We start from the raw sequence: 26,102 nt of genomic DNA on the forward strand, positions 1-26,102 counted from the left end.
TATAAATGAATCTGTAACGCGGCATCAGAAAAAAAGTCAAGTGAACGTCATATTTTATTAGTATAGCACTAATTCATAACACAGTTGTCTCATGACACTTTACCTATAGAGCAGGTATTTAAAACAATTAACAGAAACCCAGCTGTCACCATGAGCAAGCACTTGGCGACTGTGGCGAGGAAACACCATCTTTTATCAGGCTGAAATCTTTGATAGATCTGGTCGGGTTAAGACCGAAAGAGAAAGGCGGTGATGAATGCAAGAGTGTGGTAAAGACATGGGGTGCGAGGGTCTGGAGAAACAGGCACAAATGATCTCTTACTACTGGTAATAGCTGAAATCATACAATGATAGCCTTAATATTCAGAACAGAAATAGCAATGGTGGACGTCTGGCAAGACTGCAGCAGCAGTTCAAGCCCTGGGAACCTATGAAATGAGAAAGCCCAGAGATTAGAGAGATGATATGATTTTACTAACATGCATTGATGAAGGGACGTGAGTTCAGACACGATAGGAAGAGCAGGTGGAATGAGGCGATGAGGAAGGAAAGGAATTTAGTCATCGTGAATGATCTTAATTGGAAAAATTAAGGAGAAAGTAGTTCCATGTTTTGTGAAAGGATTTGGCCCTGCTGTTTCTAGTGATATTCTTCACATTCAGACTGCATTATTACATTTCATTTTTTACATTACAGTCATTTGGCAGACGCTTTAATGAAAAGCGACTTACAAAAAGTGCAAATCAGTCACCGAAGATCCAACGTACCAGTAGTCGGAAGTCAGAAGTGACCACTCTGCCAAATAGCCATCTCAAAACTATACTGCTCAAAAAAATAAAGGGAACACTTAAACAACACAGTGTAACTCCAAGTCAATCACACTTCTGTGAAATCATAGTGTCCACTCAGGAAGCAACACAGATTCATTTTGACTTGTTTTAAGGACATTACATCAAAGTTGGATCAGCCTGGAGTTTGTTTTTACACTTTAATTTTGAGTGTGATTCCTAATCCAGACCTCCATGGGTTGATACAATTGATTTCCATTGATCATTTCTGTGTGATTTTGTTGTCAGCACATTCAACTGTGTAAAGAGCAAAGTATTTCAGAAGAATATTTCATTCATTTAGATCTAGGATGTGTTTTTTAAGTGTTCCCTTTATTTTTTTGAGCAGTGTATATACATAAATACATTCATTTCTTTGTTTTTTTTTCTTTTTTTTTCGCGGGGGTTGGGGGTTAAGTGCGATTAGTGGTAGTGCTTGGTGAAGAGATATGTTTTCACCTCATGGCAAAAGATGGGCAGCGACTCTGCTGTTCTGATCTTTTTTCGGGAGTTCGTTCCACCACTGAGGAGCCAAGACCGAGAAGAGCCGAGACCGATTCGATCGGCAGCCGGGGGCTCTGAGCGATGGGTTGGACGGTCGCCGAGAGGCGGCAGATCGGATCGGGTAGGGACATGTGGCTTGACCATATCCTGGAGATAAGATGGGGTTGTCCCATTCACTGCCCGGTAGGCGAGCGCCAGGGACTTGAACTGGGAGCCGGTTTAGGGACATAAGAAGGGGAGTTATGTGGGAGAATATGGGACGGTTGAACACCAGGCGGACGGCCGCTTTCTGAATAATCTCCAGAGGCCTGATGGTCACCACTGGGGCACCGGCAAGGAGGGAGTTGCAGTATTCCAGACGAGAGATGACTTGAGCCTGGATGAGTATCCGCACTGTATCCTCCATGAGGAATCTAGAAATCTTCCTGATGTTGTAGAGGAGGAATCTGCAGGAACGTGCGACTGCTGCGACATTCGCTGAGAATGACAGTTGGTTGTCTTGGACCAAAGAGGACCAGTTATTAACCAAATAGATTAAAAAAAATCTATTACTGAAGCTCAACCTTCCTACTCCTTTGTGAATTTCAGCATATTGACCCAGCTTACAAGAACCTGGATTTATTTGTCTTTATGAAACAAAAAACAGGAGCCATGGTTGGCTTTTTGTAGTTCATCAGCAACAGGATTTTTCTTCACTGATGAAATCCACAGCCTGTCAAAAGAAATATTTTTCCAATGACAACTTGTTTTGATTAGAATTTGCGCAATCTGTGTTTTCCGGGTGTTCTGGGATGTTTTCTCATATTTCCGAAGCTGCACGTGGACCAAGTTATAAACGCCCTTATAAAAATTATAATTAAAAAAAGGAAAATACAAACATGAAAACAAAGATTATGACATAACCTCCAAGGTGAACTTTTGAAGTTTTAAAGCAGTGCAGAGTCATTTCATTTCCACAAGAACCATTTATAATTATATAGACAGACACGATCGGCTTTCACCGTGATATTTCACGTGGGGCTATATTTCTTCATACCAAGGGACTATCAGAAAAGAAAAAGAAGAAGTTTTTAAAAAAGAGGGAAAAGTTCCTGGAACAGGCTATATAGTCTAATACGTCATTGAATCTCAAATGGAAGCTTTTGCAACCATTCATGGAAGTACTCCAAAGGATATTCAAAAGGGGAAAAGAAATGTGAAAAAGATAGACAATAATGGAACTCGTTTACTCAAAGATCAAAACTTCATGAAAGCAATAAAAAATATATAAATGATGCCTCTGACCAAATCATTATTATTAATCATCTTTAGGCTGATAATATATCCCTTTTTTTTCACATTGAAGTGATAAGAAGTATTTTTTGTTTTGGATAGTGATGAAAGAAAGTAAGTGACGAGTGTCAAGATATTTCAAAATTGGGCCAACTAAGACGTTAAGACTGAGGCCACTGACTTGTGGTGGATTACAGTATATGCTCACTGCGCCCCCTAGTGGCTAAAATACATAATACTCGAATATGCAGCAACATAGGAACATGGTGAAGATCCAGAGTATTCTTAATTTGTAAAACCTGTGGCCTCAGATATTTGACTTGTCAGCTGGTGCTGCACTTCTGCCTTGTACTAGGATAAAAGGTGCATGTGTGTTTTTCGGTATCAATAAGTTATCTCTATGGAAGACACAGGCTGAATGTGATTACTAATGTCAACAATGCAGTGTTGCTCATGACTTAAGCCACCAGGCTCAACCCTATGGTTTATTTATTTAGATTAGTTGGGCATATAAAACAGGTAAGCAGATGGATGAAAATCATGGTTAACATATTTACCCCAGATGATCAAGTCTGAGTTGTGGGCTTTAAGTATTTGCGTCTCCCTATATAATCAAATTAAATGCTGACTGAAGATGAAAGACATAGCGTTAAATACACATAAACAGGAATATTAATTCAAATATTTATAACATATTATCTTAAATGAAATGTAATCATTAGACACCAAATAACATCGCAGTCAATCAGTTGCAACTCATGTTTATTCAGGAAAAAATTCATACCGCCACAACACACTGTATTTTTGACCTGCCATTTCTGGGTTTTGATACAACAGTATAAAAGAAACAACATAAAACTGAACTAATATAAATACACAAATCACAACATATTCCTGCCTCTGATTCTGCCAGACCACTGCCAAATAAAAACATAATCTCATTCCCTTTCTCCCCCCCACAGCAGAACTGCCACAAAATCAAACCTTCCATTACTTCACCGAAATCCTGTGCCTCACTGGAAAAAACAGCTGAAGGATTTAAACAGTTGGAGAGCGTCGAGGCCCTCCAATGCAATCAAGAGCATTTTCGGTGAACCGTACTGGACCAGTGATTGTGGTTGGCTGATGTTACTGGTCAAGAATTGGTCATGTTTACGTTATAGAGCTCTGCTGGGGTGGCAAGGCATGATGAGCTTTCTCTTGTCCAGCAAAATCCTGGTTCATCAAGAATGGAAATGCAAAGTTGAAGTAACGCAGAAGACATTTAAGTTACCTGAAAATGTGTTTTATTTCATTGAATTCATTGCATCTGTGTTTGTTTGTTCTTTGTTTTTTTTCTTTTTGAAGGCGGGGGTACAAAAAACTCACCATTACAAGCGATAGTGAAGCTATGAGTTGACTTTATCTCTTTATTTCCTGTGAACTATTTTTTTTTTTTGTACTAATTTCACTGTCTCATGATCATTTTCAAGATGCAAGGCGATATGCTAGAAGCAGGTACAAGCAAGGATTTCTTAGAATGCTGTTTTTAATGTAGCCATGAAAGGGTGCAGAAAGAAATTAAAATAGACACTAACCTTTTGGGAGTAAAGACTAAAAACCTTTTTTTTCTCCTGCAAATTCTTCTCTCGTGTATCTTGCTTTTTTTTTCTCCATTTTATTAATTATGCCATCAGTACATCATGGTGTGGTTTTCATCAGTGAGCCAAGCGGAGAGTTTGAAAGGATCATGGATCACGTCACCAATATTTATGCGGCCCATGCAGCTCCATGTCCGTCGACTCCTGCTCTGGGCTACGACAAATACATTTTACTTGATCCAGTAAACCTAAAAAATTCTGCAACAACATCATTCACAAAGTTACGTTACGTCTACTGTATATACACTGCCGCCTAGAGCTAATTAATAGTACTGCATGAAATTCCATTTCTAACAAGGGGGGTCTAGTGTTATGTGTTGCTTACTATGAAGAGAGCGGGCTACTGAAAGAGGAGTGACACTGAAAGCCAAATAGGATGAAACAACCATAGCAGAGAAAAGCTGTATCCATTTTCCTTTGAGAAACTGTTGTTCTTGGTTGACCACGAGGGTATAGTTCGACTTTTACCCCACTATCAAAGCACCGAGGGAACGATATTTTCACAGTATTAGTACTGTAGCATCAAGGTAAAGTGAAGCAAAGGAGTGATGTGTGTTGTTTGGTGGTACCTTTATCTTTACAAACAAGCAGTTCCCTACCACTCTTATACACCACTTTTTTTTTGCACTGCCAAGGAAATGGGATACTGTTCTCATCTGAGCAAGGTAGCATAGTGACAGGTAAGGCATGAGGATTCAGTGTTTTTACGTTTTAACTAATCCTGGTCCTATTTATATATACCCCCTCCCCCTTCCCCATCCCCAAGCCCCACCTCTATTGATCCCCTCCCCGCCCCACCCCCCCCTGACACACTCCCAATCGTGCACTCTGGCTGTTGTCATTTTCTGGATGTGCCTCGCCCCCTTGCCCACATGCTGTTTAACTCAGGGATGTGATGTTGGAGCGGCCACCAGGGGGCACCACGATGCGCCTGCCGGCGGGCCTGATGGGAATATCATCTGGAGTCGGTGGTCCTGAGGAGGGCAGAAAGAAGCTTGCATGAAGATTTTTTTTTTTTACTTTTTTCAAATGAAGTGTGTATTTACATGATCTATTGTTTTTTTACCACAACTATCTTTGATAAGTGGATATCGGTTGAGCTTTCTTCCCGTCTCGCTTTAAGTGGACAAAGACATTTTGCTGTTTTCATTTCAGCTAACAATGGAGTTATCAACCAATACTTTTAGCAGAGAGTTTGTTTTATAACTGCCAAAAATGCAGTTTAAGGCAAGATGTTTTGTAAGCAATGTTCTTAATTTCAACATAAGAGATACATCAACGAGAAGACATGGTAAACAAATTTCAGACTGAATTTCACTGAAATATCACAGTTTACCAGTTTGACATAAATCATGGTGTTTCCAATTGATGAGTCAGTCTTTCTGCTGCAAGAAATTATCACGGAGAATATATATTTAGATGGGAAAGAGAATGATGTCAGTCTATGATACATTACTTTCAAGCTCTTTACCCAAGAATGTAAATCAACTCTGCAGGTGGTGGCCCACAACTGACGTTAGAGTGAGTCGAGGCATATGCACAAACACAAGAATATACAGAAAATCTTAAACACACATAATCATTAAAGCCTGGGAAACCAGGAGCAGCCAAACTGCCTTGTAAATTCATGCGCACAAATGTGGAAATTCTTTCCAGTGGAGGTCACCATCCTTTTTTCATCCGTGACGTATCCCACTCCGGCTATACTTGCTAAAATGTGATTCTTGACTTCAGCTTTTTGAAACATGGTATTCCTAAGATCTGAGCTGAATACATATCAATAGAATCATTAACTGTATTACAAAGTCCATAATACACTAAGACACAAATATGCTAACTAAAAGCAGCACTAATTCATGTCAAGGAAAATGATATTTGTTTAGCTAAATGGGTCACATATATATATAGTATTGTCTCACTTTGTGGTATTATTGAACTCTAACCTAAATTAAATGGCCACCTTTAAATGTATAAAATTCAACCTTTTTACCGATGGGGAACAAACGTGAAACATAAATACATACATTAACAGATCCCGCAAACTTTCAAATAAGCATGCATGGGGAAAGTTAAAGACAAATTACTAATGTTCACTACAAAAATGAGATGACCCCATTCCCGTCAAATTCAATATTTCACACGACAGGAACAACAACATGCGTAAATCGGATGATTGTTGCGCACCATGAACCTGAGTTGAGGTACAAAGAGGCACGATGCAGAACAGAAGAGTCGGTGGAGGGAAGGGTTTGTATAAAGAAGTTGGGCTCACCACATGGTGCAGGGTTACCTGCTAGACTAAATCCAGACTGGTGCAGGTTTCTGACAGGCTGTTTGGTGGGAGACGTACGCGCTGAGGCAGAAGGAGTGCCGCCACGGGACAAAGAGAATTCAGACACCGGGCCGTCGTACATTCCCCGGGGTACTGCCCTCAGGACCGCCAGCTGTAGCAGTGGCAAGACAGGATGCAAAGTACATGAAGCAGATTGACATAATGTCAGCATTCTTTGGTAAGAGAGACTCTGGCACTGAGCCGGACTGCTTATCATTTTATTTTAAAGTCCAATATGAAAGGCTGCCCCTTTTGTCTCTTTTAAAAATATTGACTATACTTTGTCTTATTACCTTCTGTGCCCTATATCAATTACTTGCTTCCCTCTCTTCATGTAGCTCCTTTTTTATTTTTAGACACTGCTAATAAATGTCATTCTGTGGCCCCATACTTGGCACAATGCCCCACCACCTCCATATTGTTAATTTTTCCAAAAACTTTATTCACGGCAGGAATGACAAACTGCATGATATGTACACATGAACAAAATCTTATGGTAGAATTGAGACAACTCTATAGGATGAATGTTTTGATTGGAAAAAAGAGAAAAAACATATCTGTCTGTACGTCGGTCTATCTGTCTGTCAGTGGTGTGACTCTTAAAATCTTAGAAACCTCTGTGACGAGCTAAAAGGAGACATCTGCAAATGATGAAAGCATAACATTGACCGCTACCAAGATAAACAGACCACTGTTACTACAGCTCCATTTTGAGAGCCATCAGCCAGCTGCAAATTAGGAAATTGCTGAACAATGAGACTTTTGGCCGGTGAGGAGGAGCACGAGAATGTGGAAAGTAGCTGCTCTGAATGAAAAAGTAAATTTTATTATGGAGACAGTGAAATGAACTGTGCAAGTTGCACATAATAATACTGATTATATATATGAAGATGTTCAATATGTTTTGTGTTAACTTTTGATTATGTGGCTTAATGTTACAACCTCATCCTGTTCCTCATTCCCTGTTGTTTCTAGCCTAATAAAGAAACAATCTGATGTCATGTTAGCACAGTTGATATCTAAAATATTATGAATTTTATATAATTTTTAGAGTTGGCTTTGGTGTCTATTACAGTGTGCGGTAGGTTGAACAGAAACACTCTATCAAAACTGACTGTATCTTTTCTAAAACCATCATTAGTCAGTCTGGACCACCCTCACTGCATGATCCTGTTTCACCACGGTATAAAAACAAAAATTTTCTCATGGCTGAACTTAAAGCAGCTGATGTCAGACGAAGTTTATCTGCCCCTTGTCCCACTGCTGTGTTTCCATGCCTTCTTCCCTGTGTGCTTTTTATCACACTCAAACGCTCGGTGTTTGCTCGCTCACAATACAAGCTTTTAACTTTTAACTTCTGTTCTCTTGCTTTTTCCCTGTTCTTTGACCCTACTTGGTCTGAGTAATTGCTCAAAGCTGGAAATACTGTTCCTTGATCGTTGTAGTTTTTTATGGCAGCCATTATTTAGTGTTTGTACATATTTTAGCTACTTTCCTGAGCAGGATTTTTTATTTATTGAGAATCACCAATATGGCATTGTTGCTTTGTATTTGTTTAAGTTTTATCCGCACTTGAGCCATCTGACGCAGATTTGCCCAGAAGTTGAACCCACCCTTTAAAAACTTTGCAAACTTTACATGTATTTTTTTTGAGGAAATAAAATGAAAATGATGAAGAAGCTGCATTTACCTGCTTCCGAGCTTTAACGCGCTTGTAGGCAAAGTCAGGGAAAGGTGAGCACGGAATGAAGCGGCCCACGCCGGATGTGGCATGCAAATTCCCATCTTCTAGCACGATCTTCCCCTGGCAAATCACCACAAGGGGCGCTCCGCGCAGCTCCATTCCCTCAAAGACATTGTACTCGGCAGCCTAAAACAGAAATATATAATGAAATCAGACTAAAAAAACATTACAGTGGAGGAAGAAGAAGACTGAAGGCCTGAACTTTTTTACTGTTCTTCATCTTGTATTTGCAAACAGCTGCCATTGCAACATTTTTCACGGTTATTTGTGCTCTCTCCCACTCCCTCTTCACGGTCGATCCACCCCGTCGTTATCCATCCCGCTTTTGTACTCCTTGTAAACTTCTTGCTTAATTTACATTCATTATCCTGCCCATTTACCCTTGTTCAGCTTTCATGCCCTCCAACTTTGTATTTTTCTATGAGTGAACTATGAAGGGTTTAACTCTCCCAAGCCCCCACTCCCTTCCCCGAATCAATCCTGCTGTCACTGTTATCCTTTGCGCACGGCCCTGTTTTCAGCTGCCATCCAAATTCAGGCCAGAACAGGACATAACTAAGACCTGCTGCGTGCCAAATATGATGTAATGGCTAATCTGTATGTGTGCCTCAGAGGGTGCACATTGTCACAGAGTTTAATTTTTGAACATATCTCATATCACGCATCTTTATATGGCAATGCTGCCAGCAACAGGTAATTCAGGACAGAGTTTGGTTTACTGATAACAAACTAAAACAATATCCTCCACGAGGGAACAGCTGATAAACAGAATGGCTTCTATTTGGCCAGGCATCAGACTATCCATTAAGGTAGATTTATTGGAGCAGGGAGCTGACGTGCTCTAGTCCGTAGCTCCCTTGAGTTATTTTATCTGGAATGACAACCAGCAGGAAATGAAATGGTGACATCATTATGTAAGAACCCACCAATCCCCAGTCCACATTAGGAGAGAGGAGAATAGTTTCTCCCTAGTTTTCCTATTCTCCCATCTGGAAACACAGCCCTGTTTTTTTTCTGTTTTACACAACCACCTTTTAATATGCCAAGGAAATGAAAAATGCACAGAATTCAGTATACTTTTTTGGCAATCTGAGAAGTGTAAAGTTTTAGTTGCCTTTAAATAAGAAAAATAAGAGGAAAAAACACTATCTTAACATGACTGGAGCAGTATTTGTCCCTGCTGTTCTATTTCTGTAAAGGCATGATATGCGGCAAGCGAGGACAGCCTTAATTTCCTGTGCAGACACTTGATTTTTAGGTGCCCAAGTTTTCTTTTTTTATTTCTGTCCATGTGGTGGTTGACTCTGAGCCCTTAACAAAGACACATAATTATAACAGATTTGGAGAAAATCAGAAAAGCTATACCTTATATTATACTAACAGACAGTGACAAATCTTTTTGATCAACATTATTTTTCAGATATGTATTTTGATGACCTCTGTTATTTAGTTTTAGTATGTTTGTCTTTTAAAGGTCTATTGGGATGATTGTGTACATCTGTTTTCTCATCTTTTACACCATACTATTAAAATGTTGATCATTTTTATTTTGTTGTGCTGTTTTCTATTGTTCATGTAAAAGAGTTATAAAATCATATGTTAAACTGTATCATCCCAATCTAAATAAAATTTTATTCTATTTTAGTGCATTTGCAATTAATAATGCAGCAAATTAGAATAATTTAGTATATGTTAAGACATCACTATAAAACACTGGTCAAAAAAATTTGAGGAAAGTGCAACTTACACCATAGGGTATTTTCAATCAAAATGACAGACCCCTACATTTCAAAGCAACCTTAAAAATTTTAACTTTACTATGACCCTGGTTATATTTTTCAGTCTTAATAAAAAGAGAAGATTTGTAGATAAAATACAGGTCATGCCGTGCTACCAAATCTCACTGTGTTTGCGTCTTGCATCACATATTTCCCGTGAAATTCCCCGTGTCTTATGCCCAAAGCTGTTTTCCACCAATTCGACAAGTTGTTTTCCAACCAGAAATGTGTAGTTGTCCCACATGTCTGCGGTTCTTGAAAGATTTTTGAAATATAAGTTTTGCTCGAGCATAATCATGTGCCTCAGTAATCATTACATAGTTTAAACCCACTAATCAGGATATTATTTTGATTGATCTGCTCAAGTGAAAGGGATATTTAATAGGAATTGAGCACAGTATTTTTATTGCACCATAGGTTGACTACAGAGTGCATTAACTATAGGAACACATTATGGATTTACATAGCTTGTATTTGGATAATCCATATTATTCCAAATGATTGCTTCCTTCATTTCGGAGGAGGATTTTTTGGATTTCTCCGCGTGGCGAGTAGATTGTAAGTTATATGAACAGTGAACATCCACCGAGACCTTGTTTCCGCTCGGAGGAACTCAAAGCTCACTGGACACGGATCAAAAATGTGCTCTCTCCCTAACCCTCTCGATCTATCTCTACGTTTCATTTGGTCTTGTGAACACATACACAGATGTACTATTCTATCGCATTCCTCGCTTCAACCTAGTTCCTTTTAGTCTTTTTCAGTTTTCTAAGTCTGGAGTTAAAAAGAAGAAAAGTTGAGGATCAAAATGCTAAGTTGCATAAGCTGCAAGATGGAAACAGTCAGAAATAAGAAATGTAGAAAGTATATAATCTTCACAACGCACTGAGTTGTGTGTCTTCGCAGTGATGGTACGGATAGCATCGGTGTCCCAAATGACCAGGTCAGCGTCAGAGCCCACAGCAATCCGACCCTTACGAGGGTACAGGTTCAGGATCTTGGCCGCATTGGTGCTGGTGACCGCCACGAACATGTTCTCATCCATCTTACCTGTAGTCTGGAAGGAAGAAAAACAAGCCGAATAAAGGTTGGCAAAACAGGGAGTCGGCTTTTGTCAAACAGCAGCGGAGCTTTAGATGGCAGTGATTGTCACTTTTGATGCTTCAGTTCGACGGAGGCTGTTCAGTTACTTTTAAACTATATTATATAATTACCTCATTTCAATGGTTACTTTTAAATGGCATGTACACTTACAGTTTTTACAATTCAACTGAATCCTGATACGAAGCAACAAACACATGTTTAAGGGAAACACAGGTGACCAAAATATGCTTTGACATGAAGCCATTTCACATTTATAGTTTAAGTGATTCTAATGCAGGGTTTTTAAACACGTCCTCTCTTAACAGCTCCCCGCTTTCCTCGGTGCTTCTGTCATGACTTCTTCACTGACAATACCAAGACCAGATTTTACCAACTGGCAGACGTTTGGATTACACAGTGTCTAAATACAGAGCTCTATTAGGGAATGAAAAACACCTCCTAAAATGGCACATTGCCTAAAGTTATCATGTCAAGTGTTGTATTGTTCTTTTTCATTTTTCAAATAGTAGAACACTAAATAATAATTTGACTGATTCACATAAAAATAATAAATAATGTGGCAAAAAAAATCACTTGATTTTCCCCTATATTTCTTAGCTTGGATATTTGACAGTTTATTTAACAGTTTATTAGATCAGTAGTATGAGGACTCGAAGCGCACGCTATATTTATGCCTGCGTGAGATGACTATAGCGACAGCTCGGGAAAAGTTCTTCACCTTGTATAATCTGGAACAAACGGTTTGCTCCACTTTGAGCGACACGTCCAACAGTTCAGTTTGGGCTACATTCAGTCAGATTTTGTTGTTGCTGTGGATTTCATGTGCCTGCTTTTAGAACAATATTTTGTCTTTTTTTTTTTTTTTTGGTTTTCTTTTACATGCTCATCATCCATATTTGGGTGGCAGCCCAGGAATTCACTACAGTCTCCTGCTTCCAGGCTCCATGTTTGTCAGCCATGCAGTGATAAGAGGAAGGGGGGGGGGGGTGAATGAGACAGAAAGACGCATGCAATGAGGGTGAAAAAAAGGCCAGATCTTGAGATACAAAAAAAATGGGGATAAAACACAAAACAGAAAACTTTGAAAGGACAGAGAGAATAAAGGAGAACTGTTTGTGAGGAATAAAAACATGTGAAACTTTGAAGAAGAGCGCCCGTGAAAAAAAAAAAAGACAAAAATAGAAACCATGAAGACGAGGGATTCAGGGAACAGCAAACAGCGCAGACGGAACATCACAAACACTGACAGGCTTATGACAAAACCGTGGTTTAAATAATCCGATTCAGTGAAGGGAAAAAAAGTGAATTAACAATACATATCTATTGTTCCTCTGTCTTCATAAGTTATAAATAACGGTCCTCACCACGGCTTTGTCCCAGATGAGCGCCATCCGCTCCTCAACCCCATTGACACCCTCGGGGATCTGAGTGAAATCATCCTTACCGATGGCTTTCTGAGCCACGCTGAAGGTACAGTGAGCACTGCCAGTCACACTCAGGTCTCCGCTGTCAGAAAAGGTGCAGGGTCAATGGAAATAGTAACATTTGTGACATATCAGCGGAACCAGACATTTAAAAAAGTACCTTTTGCTCGCTCTAAGCAATCTCAGGCAAAACTGTTCTCAGTTCTACTACCTCAGTGGTGGAACAAACTTCCAGAAGCAACAAGACCAGCATCATCTATCTCAACCTTCAAGAAACAGGTAAAAACTGTTCTCTTTCAGGACTTTTTACTGCGCTGATGCCCCAGATCAGGTTAGGCAGCAAGTTAGGCTATGCAGTGTGTGTGTGTGTGTGTGTGTGTGTGTACATTTGTGTATGTCTTTGTCCAAAAAAAAAAAAAAACCTCGCTAACCCAGCTTACTGTTCTGTATATTTCCTGTGCATCGTGTATTTGCAAGTGTATTTGCAGTCCCTATGTCCTCTATTGTAAGTCGCTTTGGATAAAAGCGTCTGCTGAATGCAATGTAATGTAATGTAATGTAAAACAATCTTAGACGTATGGAGGAGGCATTGCAGCTACAGTTTAAACCATAGGTGTCAAACTCTGTCCCACTGTAATTATATTTGGCCCGCAAAGCCATACCAAATGACTATTAGACCTGGCCCGCCGGTATGGTCTGCAGTGCATGTATTGCTAATTCTACAAATCACAGAATTTTCTGCTGATGTTTTGGCACGAAAATCACAACAGGACCCATAAACGCCTTCTCCTCTGCATACAGTAGTCATAGCAATCTCATGCTAATACTGGAACCCTGCTACTTAGGCAGAAAACGGGATTTTGCATGTGTGCAATGTTAAGTTATATACTGTTTAGTATTAAACTATACTTGTTCCATGTTTAGTTTTTAAGCAAAACTTGTTTGGGTCCATATGAAAAGGTTCATTGTTATATCTGGAGGAAGATTTTTTTCAATAAATATCAATGTTGGCCTGCGACTTTGTCCCAGTTTTGAATTTTGGCCCACTGTGTATTTGAGTTTGACATCCCTGCTTTAAACACTTCCTATTTTGTCTCTCTCAAGATAAGCACCATTTGCCAATTTAAAAATGAGCTAAGAAACCTGCATGGATTCATTATAAATACTTGTGCAATGGGTGATTATTATTAAATCCCATCAATCTAAGATATCGAAGACTATTTCACAATTTATGCAAATTGCGCCCTCCTTTTAAGATCAGCCAAATGGTTCCAGTGAATTTAAGCATGTTATTCACTCACAATTACTGGAAACTTACTCTGCAAAGCAAAGGCGCTATAATGAAACACACATGCGCACATTCTCATTTTAACTTTGGTTGCTTTGTTCCATGTCAACAAAGGCCACAGTAACTGTCGGCCTTTGTTACTAAATACATCTCCATCTGTCGATTTCATTGTAATTCAATATATCATGCCTTTTTTACAAGCAACATACATACAATGACCATGGAGGTAATTAAAAATAATAAAAACATGGATGCAATACTATCAAAGCACTTGCAGCGTTTAGAGATCCTGCACATAGTGGGTTTTGTGTCGTGTTGACCTACGACAGGGGTCGGCAACCTGCGGTTTCGGAGCCGCATGCGGCTCGTTCATCCTTAACACTGCGGCTCCGAGTGGCTTGGGAAAATAAATGATAAATATTTAATTGAAGTGTATTTTATTCGTGTTAGTTCCCTTTTTTTAATTCTAGTTCTAAGTTGGAAGATTACTGTGATCTTGAAATATTCAAATAAAATTATATTTATTTTTTTCACCGCCAAAAGCCACTCTCGCGGAAGCCGGTATACCAGCTAGCCGGTATAGTCCCGATTTGCAGATGCTGTGCGTAGAAGTTCAGAAGCAGAAGTCCCATTAACCTGATAAAATAAATATTTATGAAAATATTTTCCAAACATTTATTTTTTATTGTTAACTGACACAGTGATTTTTTTTCCCAATTTACTTTTAAAATGCAGGTCAAGGCTACGCTACACGCCATGAAAGCCTAAATCTCAAAATATTCAAAATGTGTTCATTCCATATATAAAATTGAATTTTCTCTGTAGCACTTTGTGGATTTCATAAGCGACACACTGCACACTTGTTTATACAACGTGTAAAGGTAATAAATAGCAATATATACAGTGGTACCTTTATTTTAGACGTCAAAAATTATTTGCGGCTCTGAGTGTTTCTTTTCCATGGAAACCGGGTCCAAATGGCTCTTTGGGTGTTAAATGTTGCCGACCCCTGACCGAGGAAAAGTGACTGCCCTACACTGAGCCTTCATAACACCCTAAAATGCATAATTTATATTTGAAAAGCTCAGCAAGCCAAGTGAGAGGTACCTGGACAGCAGTGTGTTCAGATAATCTGGAGTGGTGGGATCAGGACTGAGAGGAGGTGAAGTTACAAAAGAGGCCGCCTTGGCCCAATTCTTGCTCCAGTAATGCGTCCCATCAGTCCCAAGACTGGCTGTGATTGGCTCCCCGAACACAACATTTCCTGGGGAGGAAATATTTATGAAATTCATGCCATCTTACATCGCATGTATAAATTTGGCTTCATCCTGTTTCGTTGTAAATATCCTCCAGATTTCGGAGGAAAAATTAGCCCGACGTAAGCGCTTCACCAGAGCGTCGGAACACTTTTCAAAATTCTTCTCAACATCGACGACCGTGTTTCCATAAAGACCCCGGAGCTGCACGTTACCTTTTTTCCGTGCCTGTGAGATGATGTCTGCGGCACTCTTGCTCATAACTCGAGTCACGTAGAGAGGACAGTTGGTTTGGCTAGCAATGGTGATGGCTCGAAACACCGCCTCAGCCTCCAGCTACAGAAGAGTCAATACATTGCGATTAATGTTTATTCTCACTAGAAGGTCCCCAGATGGTATAACCAATTATATTAAGGGCTGCATTGTTTGTGTGTTTAATCAATTTAACATAAAATGAAGAGTCATAGATTAAAATCAAAGAGTAAAAATTAGTCTACTTCTTCTTCCTTTTTTCTTTCACCTTTTCCCTTCAGGGGTAACCACAGCGAATAAACCTTCCCCATTTAATCTTATTCGCTGTATCCCCTTCTCTCACACCAATTAACTTCATGTCCTCTTTCACTACATTCATAAATCTTTGGTCTTTCTTTTAGTTTTCACTTCAACTAATATATTCACTAAAATTTGTGCAGTTTTGAATTTGCTCAGTCATTGTCTGTTTTTTTCTCTTGTTTGTTTTTTTTTTTACATTTTTAGAGGTCACTGAACTTGTCCATTTACATTTTCATTAAAACCAAATTAAAAGGGTCAGGAAGAGACGTAAACAAAACGATCGCCAGTGGAAAGACAATTGTGCATCTTCTGCGGGTTTTGTACTTTGCGTGGTGACGTCGATGTTTCTAGTCCACAACCTCAGCCTGGGACCAATAACCAATAAATTAAAACCAAACAGGACACAATACACTAATCCGTTTTGGACTCCACACAATTAAACCACATTGCCAAGCTTTTATTTCGCAAGACTGCCCTTAATTGCATGATACTTGGAGACTAGTGGAACAGCTTCGCTCCACTGCATCAGAGGGCGGAAAATCGTAGTCAGACTGACGGCAGACGAGCTGAGAACATGACTTTTGTTCATTTTGCTGTTTTTTATTTTTTTGAACAGTACAGTCAATCATTAGGATGTAGGACAAATTTCAGTCAAGGTTTCAAACCTTGAGTGTTAATATAAAAATCTTACTGTGCGTGACTATGATTATTCTGATGGTTGCAGATTTGAAATTGGTATCTAATTTCAGAGTCCGGTCTGAATTGCAGACAAAAATAATGTTTCATATAACCTTGATATTTTAAGTTGGAGTTAAAGGGGTTAAATTGACTTTTATCACCTCCTCAGGCCTGCTCAGGACATGTCCCTCCGGTCCGGTAATACCCATCTGCAGCATACGAGCCTGCTCCTGTGGAGCAAACGCACAGAAGAAAGAATTAGCAGGTACTCGGAAAATAATTGATCTGGGTCTAAAGTGGATACTCGGATACACGCATGTACACACATTCACACACATACACACATACACATGTATATCTTATTTATCTGTGACTGAATTTAATGGATTCTATCACAGGAGCAATGGTACTTGATAATAACTATTTAAAATGTTATCCTTCTCACACTTATAGGTTTTATGCCATATTAGATACAGTATTTCACTGCCATAAAGCAGTAATAAAACAAAAAAACAGTCATCATTACTGTGACCATGTTACACTTGTTTATACTATATACTGTACAGTACAATACCACAACATATCAATATGGCTGCAACAAAGAACAGGGCCGAATGAAACTATTGATATAGTATAGAAGGCAGACGCAGCATTTTCCTTTGACCTATGAGTCAACTGTACAAATGTATTTGTGCAGACAAGAAGGGGCTTTTAATACATACAACTAAGTCTGTATTTGTGTGTGTGTGTGTGCGTGGGGGGGGTCCTTTAGCCCTAACAGCTGCAGTTAAACTGCTGTTGTGTACTCAGAAGGATGAAGAAATCGTTACTGTTCTATTTGTCGGATTTAAATTTAACAGTAAGCCAATGTAATTCAAAAAAGGCAACATAAGAATAGAATAGAATGTGCCTTTAATTGTACCACAATAGGCACATTTCAAATAACAGCATTAGCATCGCAGGATCATGCAAGTTTCTATTGGTAATATATTATATATATTATATATATTAATTAATATATTACATATAGTGGTTACATTTACATGAAAAACATATAATGTTTTAAACAGCAGTCTAGGGTAACTTTATTTAAATTCAATATGCATGAGCAAGTTTCATGAAATTCTACTTTTACTTAAAGCCTCACTTTTCCACATTTGGAACTATGACACTTGACAAAACTTTCTGTGCATGTTGACCGCCACTGTACAGGCAAAACTAAATAAAATGAAAATGAATACGTATATTGTTTTGAATCTGATACAGATCCGGTTGTGAGGGGATGAAAACCCAAACCCAAATTGCTTTGGTGCAGGATGGATTAAAATCAGCACCTGCATAGACACAGACATGCTTACGCACCACAAATCCTACTGATACGACATTATCCTCCATTAAATATTCATAGTCTGACACAGACCCCGACCAGAACAAAAACTAACCTTAATTGACTTTTTAACAAGGACTGAGATCTTAACTGGGACCTCAGAAATTACAGTTAGATCCCATGAGGACTATTTATACCAACTAGGTCAGTGTGAATACCAAAAACAGTCCCAAAGAGGTTATAAAAATGAGCCCACATACATAAAATACACACAGAATTGCACAGTGACAGTATGGCAATATGCGGTTCATTATTTCCCATTACTCAACAGCTAAGCAGAGACCTGCATGAGATGCCTTGAGATGAGGTGAAACCAAAGACACTAGAAGTTTGAAAAAAATATAAAAATCCCATAATTGGACTGTAAAGGAATAGTTTATGAAAGGATAACAATAAGACAGATGTTTTTATTTTCCTTAATTTTTACCTCCGCAATGATCTCGCCGTTTTCAGCATGGACCTGAGCGACGCCTCCTCTCTCTGCCAGGAAGGTAAAGACTTCGTAGAGCTGGATGGGAACAGCACAAAAAAGAAGGGAATTACTGTGGCGCTTTTTTTTTTCTCCTTGCCTTTGCCTGATTGTTTATGCAAAAAAAAACAACATTTTTTTTATCCGCAAGCTCATCTTCAAACCGTCATTTAAAAGATGCCCACAATTTATATGATGCCCACCACAAAATCACTGCAATTAGTGCGTGTGGTCTCCATAAATGGTTACACTCAGGGAGTGATGAGCTGCTGTAGTTGTTATTTTCCTGTACCATAGTTTCTGAGCCAGCTGCATGAAATTTCTTTTTCAAGCTAAACTATTTCAGTTGCCTCATGTGCTTCGTTGACCAACAGAATTAGCTACAGCTGCATGAGAAACATGAAAACTCTTGCCTCACACCATCTTTTTTTTTCTCTCTCCTTAAATCAGGGACTTGTGAACATGAACTTTACTTAACCCGCTTCAGTGCAGTTTTCCCTACACTATTTTTTGGAAGCAACGTTTAATATTTGCGGTAATGCAATTATGTTATGCATTTGGTAGCATAGTGGCTCAGCTGTTAGTGCTTCCGTCCTTTGTGGAGTTTGTGTTTCTCCCCGTTTCTGCATGGGCTTCTTCTGGTTTCTTCCCACAATCCAAAACGTCGAGTCGGCTGATTAGAGGCCCTGAACTGCCCAGATGCATGAATGAGCGAGTGAATGGTTGTATGTCTCGATATGTGGCCCTGTGGCCTCTTGTCCAATAACAGCTGAGATAGGCTTCAGCTCCCAGTGACCCAAAGTGCAAGAAAGCTGAATAGATGATGAATGAATGAATGTTATGCAGAATATAAAATATTGTACCTCGCTGTTACTCATCTGGTAGTAATCTTTATAAGCCATGTACACCTGGAATGAGTTCACTCCTGCAAACAGAAAAGGCATGTCAATGGCATACCGGATGATCGGATATTAAAATTTATAATGTCGAAAATCAGTCATGCAATTTTAGTAAAGTTAATTTCAATATTATTTTATTTCAAAAATGACAAAGTCTTGATTTTCAGATGAGCTTATACTGTAAATTAGAAATGACTGCTAATGGGGTATCATCACTTTAGGTAACAGGATAGCAGGACGACTTTCTGTTAACAATTTACCTATTTAAAAAGTTTTTCCGCTATTCTTTGCTTGAATATTTAATTCAGAGTTCATCCAGGAGATATTCAGGTTCTAGGCAAAATAGTCATCAGTTTCTGCAACTATAGATTTTCAGTTATCACTTGCACTTAGAAAACAATGTGCTTCAATGTTTTTTTGTCTAACTTATAGTATTATTTAAATATGATGTATCATAATTTTGTTTTTGAGCCCTGAATTTTATGATTATCCCAGACACTGGAACTGGCTACTTGGTCTAACACTTGTGTGTTTGTTTGTGTAAAACTTGACATTGGTAACAGATCCTTGTGATTTATTTTCAAATGCAGTTTTCCCGGGATACATTAATGATAAAATTATGAATGTGTTTAAAAAAAGGGGTACATTTACATACCCTTTATTTCAACAATTGTGCTCCAAAGCTTATACTTATTCCTTGATAAGCCATCACTGAGCACAATGAATTGAAAATTAGTAACTGGTGATTGGCTAAAAAAAACACGCTAAGTTTAGATTCCTGTTGCCTCTGACCAAATTGTTCCAGTCATATGGTACAAATTAGAGTAAAATCATGAGACATTGGTAGTATATTAAAGGTCAGGTTGCATTTTTTTTTTTTAATTATTTTTTATTTTCATGATTTTGTCACATCTTCTCATCAAATTTGTAATTTAAGCCTGAACTTTTTTTTACCCATCAAAATCTAATTTAATTTCGATTAATCTTATTAACATGTATTAAATAATAGAAGCGCCAAGCACTGGGTCAACTAGTTAGCGGAAGGTTTTCATCCCCCCGTGATCAGCAGACACTCAGTTATCTTTTAAGAAACAAAACTCATGCAGCATAAGAAAATTAAACCCTTTTTAAAAACTACTACATGCGATTTAAGTATAATTGATCCATAAGGAAACAAACTGAGCAACTTGGAAAATTGATAGTGACATTAAATGTTTCTAAATATCATCCCCTCAATGACTACCTTTATCCTTGATCAGGTTATCCACTTCCTGCTTCACACTGTCATTCCAGTGGGTGATGTCCACGTGGAGGGAATAGTCGCAGCAGGCCTTTTCGTCAGCCCACTGCCTCCACTGGTCGTACGCCTCCATCAGGCTGCTGCCAGCCTCTGGGATTACATGGTCCACTGGATGAGGTGAACAGTGGGTGAGAAGGAGGACAAGGAATGAGGACAAGTCTTCAAATGAAGCAAGAAAGATAAAGAGGATGCATTCCCTTCATATTTTCCAGCACTATTTCTTGTAGAATATTAGCCCTGTCTCTTCAAGTCTGAGTCTGAGTCTCGAGGCAGCTTCAAAGTTGGGCATGTATGTTGTCTGATTATTGTTTTTGATGCATCACAGCAAAAGATCTTAATGTGTTAAAAAAAAAAAAGGCTATGGACTTTTCACTGTAGGTGACAAAAAGGAGAATGGTTCAGACATAGAACGCTGTATATTCTGGAAATTTAGTTTTTCTCTCTCTCTTTCCACAAAAGCACAACTCCCTGGTGAAGTTGTTATTTACTGAGACATTAAAAAATTAAATGTAATAAGTGACAATAATTCTGCTGAATCATTTTATTAAATATCTGGGAAAGAGGGAATTCTCAGTATACCCAGCAGTTTCAGAATGTACAAAAACCCCAAATATAATAGTATACGGACACCCACTGGCTCCTTCTGTCCACCCACCTGACCAACTTCTTTTTCCCATTAAATACAATCCAGTCTTATTCTTTGCATGTTAATAGGATTTAACTGGCAATGGGAAGCACACAAAAAAATCTCACTTTAATCCCTATCCTCTTTTTTTATTTGCTGTCAAGCTGATAGGCCATCGTTTGATTGTGTGGTAACAGATTATGTGATACACGCGAGCGGTTACAAACCACCACATAAGGCCTCGAACACACATGTCATTTCATTATAACCGCAGGATAAATGTGGCACATTATTAGAACTTACTACAGTAGCGAGTCTGTTGGCGGACAGGAAGGACTGAATACAGAGCCACACATGCAGCAGAGAAGCAGCCGCTCAATGGAAGTTAATGGCATTAATGAGACCTGCTATCTACCAGCTGTTGGCCATGACAGTGCCTGCTGTCTGAGTTACTTCACACACACACATAGAAAGCTTAAGTGCAAAGAAACACACACACACACATACGTGTAGACAAACACCAATGGACGATTTCCACTGGAGCATTCTTTTTCTCTGTGCCCTCCGCCCCCCTCAATCCTAATCCAGTCTTTTGCAAGCTCTCATTTTGGGGAGGTGCCCACAAATATCCTTTCTTTTTCGGCATCTTGGCCCAACCCTTCTTCTCTTTTCACCCTCTTTTTCACCCACTGTCTGAGACAATCTTTGCCAGTTTTTGTTTGCCAGTTTCACTGGACGGGTGACCTTTCCTTCGACTCTTACCGATCATGGTTGTGCCCCCGGCCATAGCAGCCTTGGATCCCTGAGCAAAGTCATCCACGGTCGTAGTTCCACGGTATGGCATTTGAAAGTGGGTATGGATGTCAATTCCACCGGGGATCACCATTTTCCCATTGGCCTCGATGGTCTTCACCCCACCTGGCACGATCAGGTTGTCACCAATCTGCCTATTGAGTGAAAGGCTCATTGTGAACTTTTGCAAATATCGATGATTTTTCAACTGCTGATTTATTGCCCTGGAGCTAAGATTACAGGTACCAAAATAAACATGAATCATAAATTTTAGATATTGGACGCTTGGTTTCTCTTCCAAACTACATCAGCGCAACTCTTGATGAATATGACATAGATTAAAACTGTGCTTACGTAGCAGTAGATACCTGGCTCTATCAAATCATTTTCAAATGCAAAGACGGCACTTTTTCGAGCTTCCATATGCGAACTGCTCTCTTCTTTTATAGACACAGTGCTTAAAATTAAAAAAAAATATTCGTTCTAACTCTAAATAAAATTAAAGGTCAGTATGGCAATACATCAACAATCTCCTTGTAAACTTTGCAAAGGAGACCAGACAGGCAAGCAGAAACCAGCGTCTGTGTGTTTGCCAGCAACTTAACGGCATAGCACTCATTTGGGTGTTTATTATGCAAGACTAGGCTTCCTGTGGGTGCCTCTCTGTGAGCTGCCTCTCAAAGGGACAGTTGGGACAAAAGGCTTATAATTGGAAATCGGGGGAGGAAAGGGGACTGGGGAAAGACTGGGAGGACAGTCGAATTCAGGGGGAAACAGGGGAAATTAGCCAAACTAGCCTAGCCCTGTCTGATGGGATACTGTTGGGGCTTCATGCACCCCAATAACTCAATACAACACACATTTTTTTTATTTGGGTAAAGAAAGATATTGTATTCATAACTATTCAGACAAACTTTACGCATTTATTTGTCTAGTCAATGCAGTGTCATTCTGGAGTACATGCAAAGTGATGGGTGGTTATTTTTTCAGTCCATAGTTTTTGTATTTGACAGAAAAAAATGTCCAAGATATAAATACATCTCATACTTAATAGTATAATTCCATTGCGTGCCGTTTGAATTTCTCTCTATAATCTCTGAAATGAACTAATTTTGTGAAATATTCAGAATTTCTTAATTGAAGTACTTAAGATATCAATAAATGTTTGAAATCATGCACTCACACAACGCCCGCTAAATCTGCAAATAGAAGGATGAAAGCAAAGTAAGCAAGAAAAGAAGGACTTACTTGATGAGGCCATCTTCCATGTAGATGTCAGCATGGAAGGACTGATCATCATTGACGATCCTCCCGCCCTTGATCAGAAGCCTGTCACTCTGTGAAGGGAAAAAAGAATGGGATAAGGTCAAAACAAAGAAAATTACACATTTCACCCAAAATATTTTCAAACTGTGCACACATATGTACAAAGGAGCTCCAACAGCAGAGTTACAATGCGGAGTCTGGTCTTACATCAAAACAATCTAAACATGGATTATGGATGTGAGTCGTTTTTAAAGTGTTCATGGCCTACTAACCGTAAGCAGTACTAAAACAAATGTAGATAATAAGAGAAATAAAATTCAAAAAATGAATACATAGGCCTTGCAGTTGGATTAAACGGAAAGCAAGCATCACACACACACATCCCTGCTGTTTGAACAGGACAAGAATAAAATCCCTTGACAGGAGAAGTTCCTACTCTTTTCTTTTATTCATTCATTCACTCGGTCATTTATTGCCTTTACTGCTTATCTTGCACACAGGATTATGTAGATGCCCACCTGACATTGGGTGACAGACTAGTCACCAGTACCTGTACTAGTCACCTGTTGATCACAGGGTCACACAGAGAGTCCGGTACAACCGATCAGTCTGTCATTCACAATTACAGACCATTTACAGTCTTATATTTATCTGTATTTTTATTTATCTGTGTTTCAATTGTCCAGTTACCTAAAGAAGGGCAACAATGATTCACTCATGAACTAATAAAGGCAGCAAGGAGCTACAGTCATCTGTGATCTTGTGTTAGAATCCAATTGTCAATACTCCCAATACCACAGAAGCTAGTCTAAAATATCACCTCTCATTGAAGTACAGGAAAAGCCAGTAGTGCTCTAAAAAGCACCTTGAGGATTTCATCTGTTTGAGGAAAAAAATTACAAAAAACCCGAACACTATCTTTTGAATATTTATAAATAAGCCACAATAAAATTTGAGCTCCCGTTAACAAAAATGTATTTTCTTATTTCTTTGAACTGAAGTCTAAGAACTGGCGGAATTGTGTTAAATGAAATATTTTGTGTCAAACAAAACATTCTGTTGAACTGGCACACTGTTTTCCATTCAAAATCTATAATCATATATATTTTGATGAGTATGCATGCATTTATATTCTTGCAATATCAATACCATTTGTGTATCAATACATGCAAGTTCCTGTTTAATAACATCTTAACATTGTCTTTCTTCCATATAATATGCAGAAATATGTGCCTCTGTGATATGAGTGCTAGAGCAAATTAAGTCATATAAAATTTGGATTCCATCAAAAGCAAAAAGGGAGAGATTTTCTTTGACAAAAGACCACCCCTGAGCAACTGGAGTATTAAAAATGCATACCAGTGTGTATATAAAAAGAGATTTATATCCTTGGCTGTATGAGAAAATGTGACATAAATAGATATGTAATTAACTGAGATCATAAATCCACTCTGTTGTACAACCTGGCTTGTTTCATGGAAACTAACACCACTTAACAATAAAAAAAAAAAAAAAAAAAACATGGTAGAAAAATATGACAAAACATTTATTTTCATTGAGTACATTACTTCATTATTATTTATTTTAAAATCAGTTTAACTTTGATCTGCCTCATGTCCTTGACAATATACATGGACCAGACACTGTGCCAGTATTTGCATGGTTGCAGGTTTACTGCTCAAAGCAGAGCTGAAGCTGCTTTAAAGGGACTGATCATGGATTAACATCTTAACCATGCATGCTCAGATTTTGTTGCGCAACACAGCTCGCTGCAGACATTATTTTCCATTTGTACAACAGGCCTTGCACAATAACAAATAACTGATATTCCATCAAATTGTGAGGGAAAATTTCTTAACTTTCAACAGTCCTCTAAAGTGCGCCCCTCCTGCAAATATGCAGCAAAACTGAGGTTCTCCCCTTCAACTGCACATTGCGTCATGTGGTACGATCTGGGCGTTGCCATGACGCCACACAGGCAGACATCAAATCCGCTGGTGCTGCTGCAGCGCAGCCTGACTCTAGCAGACCGTTGCTATGGCACTGAGTCCACTGCAGGGAGGGAGACTAGAAATGAAAGTGCGCACCTGGTTTATAATAAAAGGGCTGTCAAATGCTGTCTACGGCAAAGGTGCTGGGAATAGCTGCTGAGTAGGGTAAAATTATTTTAAGAAAAACAAAAAAATTGCTAAGGGTTAAGAGGTCAAAATACTATAATTTGCCAGGTAATATAAAATAAGATTAACTTTTTTGGGGTTCAATGCAAATTAAGGACAGCACTGCTTATAGCATTTAACATACCACTGTATTCTTTCTTTCTTCTAATCAGTTTTTGTACTGATGATGTTTGTTTTAAGGTAGTGAACAAATTCTTTCAGTTGTGTAGACCTGGTAAATTAAAGTAAATGTTTAAAAAAACACATGTAACCAATGATTTATATGACCTCTGCCATTGTTAGAATATGACCTCAGTAGATCTTGTCAACTGAGATTTACAAAAGCAAAAGTATTTTTTGCAATTGGCTCATGTAATTATTACAGGGAGATAAGGAATGAAGAGTGGCCACAGTCAGTAGCTAGAAGAGGATCTATCCCCTTTAACTGTGTCCTGCTTTTTTCCAGACTCACGCTATGTGTGGCACAAAATAAGATCTGGGTTGCCCATTTTATTGTATTATGCTTTTAAAATCATAGTGCTTACTTTTCCCGTTTTAAATATTGGGGAAAATTAAATCACCTAAAGAAAACAACAGCTTTTACACCAGAAAAACCGTCTTGCTTAATCCACCAGCGATGACATTTTATGGAACATGACTGAAAATGATGTAATCCCACCATATGCTGAGTTTAACACGTGCAACATGTGATTAGACCCATGTTTTTGTGTGTATCTGATGGTGGAGTATTGTGAAAAAAAAAAAAAAACCCAGAGAGCAGCGCCTTTCCAGGCAACCACACCCAGTGT

The 26,102-nt window shown here is 38.8% G+C and overlaps 1 protein-coding gene across 2 annotated transcripts in view; it reads right to left on the reverse strand.

Moving 5' to 3' along the window:
• Positions 1-4,058: 4,058 nt before the first annotated feature.
• The window catches only part of dpysl3 (dihydropyrimidinase like 3), a 30,930-nt gene continuing 8,886 nt past the window's right edge, over positions 4,059-26,102 (reverse strand). The window contains exons 2-14 of one of the 2 annotated variants that reach the window (XM_086176711.1): positions 23,120-23,208; positions 21,842-22,026; positions 20,398-20,562; positions 19,119-19,180; positions 18,214-18,294; positions 16,561-16,629; positions 15,385-15,505; positions 15,021-15,177; positions 12,566-12,707; positions 10,984-11,154; positions 8,266-8,445; positions 6,534-6,687; positions 4,059-5,217 (exon numbers count right to left, since the gene is read on the reverse strand). In XM_086176711.1, the coding sequence (XP_086032837.1) occupies positions 5,123-5,217; positions 6,534-6,687; positions 8,266-8,445; positions 10,984-11,154; positions 12,566-12,707; positions 15,021-15,177; positions 15,385-15,505; positions 16,561-16,629; positions 18,214-18,294; positions 19,119-19,180; positions 20,398-20,562; positions 21,842-22,026; positions 23,120-23,208 (1,671 nt within the window). In that variant the 3' untranslated portion in view covers positions 4,059-5,122. Of the gene's footprint in view, positions 5,218-6,515; positions 6,688-8,265; positions 8,446-10,983; positions 11,155-12,565; positions 12,708-15,020; positions 15,178-15,384; positions 15,506-16,560; positions 16,630-18,213; positions 18,295-19,118; positions 19,181-20,397; positions 20,563-21,841; positions 22,027-23,119; positions 23,209-26,102 lie in introns of both variants that reach the window. The other variant, XM_086176710.1, reaches the window with a different exon arrangement.

This window comes from Fistularia commersonii, chromosome 29 (assembly GCF_037954325.1).
Source record: "Fistularia commersonii isolate RoL2024-O1a breed Wild chromosome 29, RoL_Fcom_v1.0, whole genome shotgun sequence".
NCBI lineage: Eukaryota > Metazoa > Chordata > Actinopteri > Syngnathiformes > Fistulariidae > Fistularia > Fistularia commersonii.